Consider the following 9,124-nt stretch of genomic DNA (forward strand, 5'->3'; position numbering starts at 1 on the left):
TTCTGCTTGAAAAACTGAAACAAACAAAAAAAAAAGGAGCGGTGTGAACGCACACTTAGGCTGCCGTCACACTATCAGTATTTGGTCAGTATTTTACATCAGTATTTGTAAGGCAAAACCAGGAGTGGGTGATAATGTATGCGTTTTTAATGAGTTTTTATAGCGTTTTTACTGCGAAAAAAAAAAAACCGCGAAAAAACCTGAACGGAGTACGTGACAGCGCGGCTCAGCAGCGGCCACACAGGGGTTAACAGCAGCAGACCACGCCCATGCGGCGGCCGCCGGTGATTGGCGGATCTCTGAGGGGGCGGGTCTGCCCGCAGGCTAAGCACCGGGGACACAGCGCTCACCACACAGTATATTAACCGTCTGCACGCTGACATGTTGACATCCGCTGGCAGAGCGCTGGTCGGAGCAGCCCGGGCGTACTGTGTCATGGCAGCGGCCGGGAGAGGACTCGTCTTCAGGCAGGTAAGAGCTCTCCAGCACTCGGGGGGTTAATCGCATGGTGGTCATGTGACTTAACCCCGTCTGTGTCGGGCTTTTTTTTTTTTTTTTACAATGCGATTTTTGGGTGGTCGCCTCAAAGAGGTTTTACTGTAGATGGACACTGGTGCATTTGTCATTTGACAAGGTTTTGGTGAGGGGGAAGCCGAAACTGGCTGCATTAACCCCTGCCTGCAGGATGGGCCCCGAAGCCGCAGGGTCCCAGAGCCCGTCACTCCTCTGTGCTGAGGGGTCACAGGACGGTGGGGGGCTCTGGGACACAGAAAAAGCAGCAGGTTATAGGGGTCAGGCCGAAATCATCTTATAGGAGGAGGAGGGGCACCAGGAAGTCAGCAGGAGACACTGCCCACTCCTCCCCACTGCCCAACTCCTCCACACTGCCCCACTCCTCCACACTGCCCCACTCCTCCACACTGGCCCACTCCTCCACACTGCCCACTCCTCCACACTGCCCACTCCTCCACACTGCCCCACTCCTCCACACTGCCCACTCCTCCCCACTGCCCACTCCTCCCCACTGCCCACTCCTCCCCACTGCCCACTCCTCCCCACTGCCCACTCCTCCCCACTGCCCACTCCTCCACACTGCCCCACTCCTCCACACTGCCCACTCCTCCCCACTGCCCACTCCTCCCCACTGCCCACTCCTCCCCACTGCCCACTCCTCCACACTGCCCCACTCCTCCACACTGCCCCACTCCTCCACACTGCCCCACTCCTCCACACTGCCCACTCCTCCACACTGCCCACTCCTCCCCACTGCCCACTCCTCCACACTGCCCACTCCTCCCCACTGCCCACTCCTCCCCACTGCCCACTCCTCCACACTGCCCACTCCTCCCCACTGCCCACTCCTCCCCACTGCCCACTCCTCCACACTGCCCACTCCTCTGTCAGCTGGGCCCCAGAGCCCTGGGGAAATCCTGGCCTGGATCTAGCAGATCAGGACTCTGCTATGGTGGGAGCTTACACTGCTCTGCAGCCTGTCACGTGGCAGCTGCCGGTGAACTACCACTCCCAGCATGCTCTGTTAGGAGATAATGGGCAGACAGTGCCACAAAATACAGACTCAAAAGCCGAAACCACCACCTAGAAAAGTGAAATAAATACAGAGCTGCGAGGTACAGACCCCAGCCCCCCTAAATAAATAAATGCAGACCCCAGACTAGTCCCCAAATAAGACTCCCTAAATAAAGACACCAGACCTCCTAACTAAATCCAGACCAGGACCCCTAAATACAGATGACCAGACAAGACTCTCTAAATAAATCCAGACCCCAGACCAGGACCCTTAAATACGGACACCCAGACAAGACCCCCTAAATAAATGCAGACCCCTAATCATACTCCCTAAGTAATTACTGACCCCCAGACCAGGACTCTTACATAAATACAGACCCAGGACCCTTACATAAATACAGACCCCAGACCTGGACCCTTACATAAATACAGACCCCAGACCTGGACCCTTACATAAATACAGACCCCAGACTAGGACCCTTACATAAATACTGACCCCAGGCCTGGACCCTTGCGCAAATACAGACCCCAGACCAGGACCCTTACATAAATACAGACCCCAGACCAGGACCGTTAAATAAATACAGACCCCAGGCCTGGACCCTTGCGCAAATACAGACCCCAGGCCTGGACCCTTGCGCAAATACAGACCCCAGACCAGGACCCTTACATAAATACAGACCCCAGACCAGGACCATTAAATAAATACAGACCCCAGGCCTGGACCCTTGCGCAAATACAGACCGCAAACCAGGACCCTTGCGCAAATACAGACCCCAGGCCTGGACCCTTGCGCAAATACAGACCCCAGGCCTGGACCCTTGCGCAAATACAGACCCCAGGCCTGGACCCTTGCGCAAATACAGACCCCAGGCCTGGACCCTTGCGCAAATACAGACCCCAGGCCTGGACCCTTGCGCAAATACAGACCCCAGACCACCCTCGGATTTAGGTACAGCTGACGTTAGGACATACCCACCACCTCCTAACGCAGCTCTCCTAGTTGGGGAGTGGACAGTTTCCTGGATCTGGGACCATCAGCAGGTATGAAGACCCTAAACCAGACCTCCTATAATAAAGCAATCTGCAGCCCTGACCATCAAAAAAGACACAAGCCCCTATAACGCTGTGCGCACATGGCGTCTTATTGCAGAATTTCTACCCACTTTCGGTTCCTAAACCTCGTAATAAATAAATAAAACAACTCCGTGTGCCCATTACCCCAAATAATCATAATAAATAATCACCTTTTTTTCCTTCTTCCCTGGCAGCTGTTTGAGCCGGTCAGCTGCACCTACACCTACCTGCTCGCTGATGCCGAAACCAAGGAAGCCGTCCTGATCGACCCCGTGCGGGAAACTGCGAACCGCGACGCCAAATTGATCAAAGATCTGGGCCTCAATATGATCTATGCAGGTAAGAGGGGTATATATGTATACATCTGCAGTAGATCTCTGCTTGCCATCAGTGAATGGAAACCGTCTCAGTAAACCTGTCCTGATCACGTAGGATCTCGCATGGGTCAGGGTTTATTGCCCCTCCTCCGCCTGACATGGCTGATAACAGAGGACAGTAGCAGACTATTCTCCGAACCCAGACAACAAAGCTGCGGTGCTGAAACTTTACAGGGTTCAAAGTGTAAAATCGTGAGAGTAATTAAGTGATGCACAACAATGATCCTGGGCGAGGGCCATAACAAGCGTCTATGAGGAATGAATGACCCCTCCACACCCAGCAGTCCCAGGAGGCTCGGTAATACCTGAATAACCAGGAACTCAGCACTGTGCAGAGGGACACGGACGGCCATATACACCGGAGGTGACCCCGACACGTGTACATGTACTCCACATTCCCTCAGGGAACATAATGACTCCAGAAAACTGTGTGTTCACCTTGTAATTATCACAGAACACGGAGGAAGAAGATAAAAGTATATGGTCTGCCTTATATTAAATGTAAATACTACTAATATGACTGCTATAATACTGCCCCCTATGTACAAGAATATAACTAATATAATACTGCCCCTATGTATAAGAATATAACTACTATAATACTGCCCCCTATGTACAAGAATATAACTAATATAATACTGCCCCTATGTATAAGAATATAACTGCTATAATACTGCCCCTATGTACAAGAATATAGCTACTATAATACTGCCCCATGTACAAGAATATAACTACTATAATACTGCCCCTATGTACAGGAATATAACTACTATAATACTGCTTCTATGTACAAGAATATAACTACTATAATACTGCTCCTATGTACAAGAATGTAACTACTATAATACTGCCCCTATGTACAAGAATGTAACTACTATAATACTGCCCCTATGTACAAGAATGTAACTACTATAATACTGCTCATATTTACAAGAATATAACTACTATAATACTGCTCCTATGTACAGGAATATAACTACTATAATACTGCCCCTATGTACAGGAATATAACTACTATAATACTGCCCCTATATACAAGAATATAACTACTATAATACTGCTCCCTATGTACAAGAATATAACTACTATAATACTGCTCCTATGTACAAGAATATAACTACCATAATACTGCCCCTTTGTACAAGAATATAACTACTATAATACTGCCCCTATGTACAAGAATATAACTACTATAATACTGCCCCTATATACAAGAATATAACTACCATAATACTGCCCCTTTGTACAAGAATATAACTACTATAATACTGCCCCTATGTACAAGAATATAACTGCTATAATACTGCCCCTATATACAAGAATATAACTACTATAATACTGCTCCTATGTACAAGAATATAACTACTATAATACTGCTCCTATGTACAAGAATATAACTGCTATAATACTGCTCCTATGTACAAGAATATAACTACTATAATACTGCCCCTATGTACAGGAATATAACTACTATAATACTGCCCCTATGTACAGGAATAGAACTACTATAATACTGCTCCTATGTACAAGAATATAACTACTATAATACTGCTCATATTTACAAGAATATAACTACTATAATACTGCTCATATTTACAAGAATATAACTACTATAATACTGCCCCTATGTACAGGAATATAACTACTATAATACTGCCCCTATGTACAAGAATATAACTACTATAATACTGCTCCCTATGTACAAGAATATAACTACTATAATACTGCCCCTATGTACAAGAATATAACTACTATAATACTGCTCATATTTACAAGAATATAACTACTATAATACTGCCCCTATGTACAGGAATATAACTACTATAATACTGCTCCTATGTACAAGAATATAACTACTATAATACTGCTCCTATGTACAAGAATATAACTACTATAATACTGCTCCTATATACAAGAATATAACTACTATAATACTGCTCCTATGTACAAGAATATAACTACTATAATACTGCTCCTATGTACAAGAATATAACTACTATAATACTGCTCCTATGTACAAGAATATAACTACTATAATACTGCTCCTATATACAAGAATATAACTACTATAATACTGCTCCTATGTACAAGAATATAACTACTATAATACTGCCCCTATGTACAAGAATATAACTACTATAATACTGCTCCTATGTACAAGAATATAACTACTATAATACTGCCCCTATGTACAAGAATATAACTACTATAATACTGCCCCTATGTACAAGAATATAACTACTATAATACTGCTCCTATGTACAAGAATATAACTACTATAATACTGCTCCTATGTACAAGAATATAACTACTATAATACTGCTCCTATGTACAAGAATATAACTACTATAATACTGCTCCTATGTACAAGAATATAACTACTATAATACTGCTCCTATATACAAGAATATAACTACTATAATACTGCTCCTATGTACAAGAATATAACTACTATAATACTGCTCCTATGTACAAGAATATAACTACTATAATACTGCCCCTATGTACAAGAATATAACTACTATAATACTGCTCCTATGGAGAAGACTATACTGTAAAATATTAACCCTTTGCCTTTCATCCCATTTTCCAGCTAATACCCACTGCCATGCAGATCATGTTACTGGGACGGGGGCCCTGAAGAAGCTTCTCCCCGGGTGTAAGAGCGTCATTTCAAAAGACAGTGGAGCTTTGGCGGACGTTCACATAAAGGAGGGAGATTCCATCAAATTTGGCAAATATGTAAGCGTGCTCTAAATATGGCCGATCTGGGGTCCTGGCATTTAAGAAGCCCCCTTTTGTTTTTGCTGGTCCTGTGATTCGGCTTCTCTTGTTCCTCTGCAGTCTCTGGAGGCGCGCTCCACGCCTGGACACACCGACGGCTGCCTTACGTATGTGCTGAATGATAGCAGCATGGCCTTCACCGGGGACGCCCTGCTCATCCGAGGCTGCGGCCGCACGGACTTCCAGCAAGGTGCGTCCCGATCGGCCTCTTGGTCACATATTACTGTCCGGCGTTGGGGATAATTTTCATTTTTAACATGTATTTAGGCCTTTAAAGCAATTTGTTTGGGATTTTACGAATGTTTTGACGCCGTCCACCTTCTATATCCGTAGATTTGCCCTATCTATTGCTGACTGTAGAATGAGTTAACTGAGGACCCATCAGTGAGCTCGTCCTGACAGGTGGATTTTATCATTTCTGAGCTCCTCTCGGCTTATTTATGACCGCAGACCACATCAAAGTTGATTATGCAAGGAAACAAAAGCCAAACGGTGCCAAATTTTTAATGAATCCCAACTGCAAAAATGGTATTAAGGCCGAAATCCATCCATTTGAGTAAAAATGGACAATGCCTTTTCTTGCAGGCTGCCCTAATACCCTGTATCAGTCGGTACATGGCAAGATCTTCACCCTGCCTGACAGCTGCTTCCTGTACCCGGGCCATGATTACACCGGTAAGTGCTGTTATCAGCAGTCTTGTAGCTGTTTTTAGTATGTTGGCAAGTTACGGCGGCCATTTTTACCATCTATGTAGCCACCATATGGTCACAGAGTCACCCTACTGACTTCTACACAGTCACAGCATGAATATGTCCGATCTCCTTCTCTACCCCGACAGGTCAGTCTGTGACAACCGTAGAGGAGGAGAAGCGTCTGAACCCGCGACTGTCCAAGAGCAAAGAGGAGTTTGTGAACATCATGAATAATTTGAACCTGCCCAGGCCGAAACAGATAGGTGAGGAGGTCTATCGTATAAAAGCTGAGGCAGGGATTGCAGCGGCCACTTTGTGGTGAATCTGAACGCTTACAGGACGTCACAGCCTAGCCACAGAGAGAAAGCCATAAAACGCTGAATAAACTGTACAGATAACATGTGACAACACAGCGGTGAAGAAGGCTAGGAAGGGCAGAACAGACTGTCGATTACTACCAGGTTACCGTTCGCTTATATGTTGAGGTCCCTTACACATTCCTACGGCTCAATTTGCAATGTCAAGCTCGCTAGGTGAGGTGGATCCAAAAGCCCAGGGTCCAGGTGGCGTTGGTGCAAAAGGCAGCTGAGGCACGCAGGAAACATGTAGCAGAGCTCCTGGAAACTGGTATCGAAGGTCCTGCAAACAGCAGAGGTACTGGAAGCCACACGAAGGCAGGAGACTCCTTGGAGACTACAGACAGATATTAGCAAAATTGGAAGTCGCAGGCTATAGATGTACTGGAATCTGCAGACAAGTAGTGGAGATACTGGAAACCGCAGGCAGGCCATTGACGTCCGGGAGACTGCAGACAGGTAGTGGAGATACTGGAAGCTGCAAACAAGCCATGGAAGTCCAATAGACTGCAGACAGGTAGTGGAGATACTGAAAACCACAGGCAAGCCATGGACGTCCAAGAGACTGCAGACAGGTAGTGGAGATACTGGAAACCGCAGGCAAGCCATGGACGTCCAATAGACTGCAGACAGGTAGTGGAGGTAATGAAAACCGCAGGCAAGCCATGAATGTCCAGTAGACTGCAGATAGCTAGTGGAGATACTGGAAACCGCAGGCAAGCCATGGACGTCCAATAGACTACAGGCAGGTAGTGGAGATACTGGAAACCGCAGGCAGGCCATGGACGTCCAATAGACTACAAACAGGTAGTGGAGATGCTGGAAACCGCAGGCAGGCCATGGAAGTCCGGGAGAATGGTAGCAGAGGAGGCTGGAGAAGTCCTAGAAACTGTAGACATGTAGCAGAGGTACAGGAAGTTGCAGCCAGGCTAAAGACATCCTGAATAATGCAGACAGGTAGCAGAGGTACTGAAAGCCGCAAACAAGTAGAAGACAGGACTCCGGAGCAACTAGAATGTCTTAATACCAAGACACAGGTATATGTCTTGGTGGGCCTTATATAGGCCCAGGCAGATGATCACTTGGGATCAGACCGGGGGACCTGCAAAGCCCAATGTGGATCACACGAGAGTTCAGTGAAGCGGAGATGAGAGGAGCGCAGCCCAGATCTAGGACAGATGCGTAACTTGCAATAAGAGTTTGAAATAAGAAGTTGTATACAGTCCTGGGATACCTCAGAGTGTCATACACATCTTTTCAGAGTTATTAGAAGCCTTGTATTACATTTGATACATTGCAAATCAAATTTAACGAAAAGTTTTTATTTAATTTACCAGAGGAGCATGCATGTCTTATAAGTCCCCTCACTCAGACATGTCAGGCTTGGCTTGTCACTCTCCGCAAGGAGAAACGTTACCCCTTACACCCCAGTGGCTGCCTTTGGAAATGTATAATCTTTGACATGCAATATATACATTGACCACATGATGTCACTATGGTACACAATGACTCCTATTCTGCAGTACACAGGATGTCCACTAGATGTCACTGCTCATATTTACATTCATGACCTGTAACATGATCGCTGCCAAGCTAACCGCTGCCTGTTTTCTGTAGACGTCGCTGTCCCTGCAAACTTAAAATGCGGCATTCAGGATGACTGACGACTAGTCTGGACTCCAACGCCTGCTGATTTATTGACTTGTCTTGATGAACGAGAAGATTTTGGTGCCTTTTGATATTTTCCTATGATACGGCGATGCTGTGGTGTCACGTGATTGTTTTATGGAGGCCGCCCTGAAGCGCTGGGATATCAGAGGGGCGGCGGGAAGATTTCTGTAACTTGTCCATATACCTCATCGGTGAATGTTCGGGAGATCTGACTCATCTGTGTATATATGTAAATCATTTATCTACACTAATAAAAAATATATACCCCCCCCCCCCCAGTGGCATTCTTTAATGGAGGTGGTATATAAGGGGGCGTGCAATTATTGGGGGCAGTGTGGCTCGCTGCCATGTTTGAATATGATGTCCGGCAGTGTACTGAGGGCATAGTGACGGACACTGCGCGGTTGGTGCTACTACGGGGACACTATGAATATTTTATTTTTTTGCCCCTCATCCATTGTCCGTCCAAGTCGTGGTCTCCATGGAGGATAAGTCTCCAAGACTGGGACAACTCCTACCAACTATTTGGAGGAGATGTGATAATTTCTGTAGGCTGGAACGCCCCCTTAAGATGTCTCCTCACCCAAAAATTAGGGATTATCTCCAAACGATTCGTGAACTTTTCCAAATCACCCCCCC

At 46.1% G+C, this 9,124-nt stretch overlaps 1 protein-coding gene across 1 annotated transcript; it reads left to right on the top strand.

The window, feature by feature from the left end:
- The first annotated feature begins 312 nt into the window (after positions 1-312).
- ETHE1 (ETHE1 persulfide dioxygenase) lies at positions 313-8,754 on the top strand. Its single transcript, XM_069742524.1, has 7 exons — positions 313-471; positions 2,799-2,943; positions 5,575-5,723; positions 5,826-5,955; positions 6,351-6,440; positions 6,605-6,721; positions 8,432-8,754. Exons 1-7 carry the CDS (start codon positions 382-384, stop codon positions 8,476-8,478), a joined length of 768 nt encoding a protein of 255 aa, XP_069598625.1. The 5' UTR covers positions 313-381; the 3' UTR covers positions 8,479-8,754.
- Positions 8,755-9,124: the final 370 nt, after the last annotated feature.

The sequence above is a fragment of the Ranitomeya imitator genome, chromosome 10 (assembly GCF_032444005.1).
Source record: "Ranitomeya imitator isolate aRanImi1 chromosome 10, aRanImi1.pri, whole genome shotgun sequence".
In the NCBI taxonomy this organism is placed as follows: Eukaryota; Metazoa; Chordata; class Amphibia; order Anura; family Dendrobatidae; genus Ranitomeya; species Ranitomeya imitator.

Bases quoted from the DNA above. Each gene is read 5' to 3' on its own strand.
- ETHE1 (XM_069742524.1), top strand. From the start codon at position 382: ATGTTGACATCCGCTGGCAGAGCGCTGGTCGGAGCAGCCCGGGCGTAC. The intron at 472-2,798 runs GTAAGAGCTCTC...CTTCCCTGGCAG, and splicing joins GAGGACTCGTCTTCAGGCAG to CTGTTTGAGCCGGTCAGCTG. The intron at 5,724-5,825 runs GTAAGCGTGCTC...GTTCCTCTGCAG, and splicing joins CCATCAAATTTGGCAAATAT to TCTCTGGAGGCGCGCTCCAC.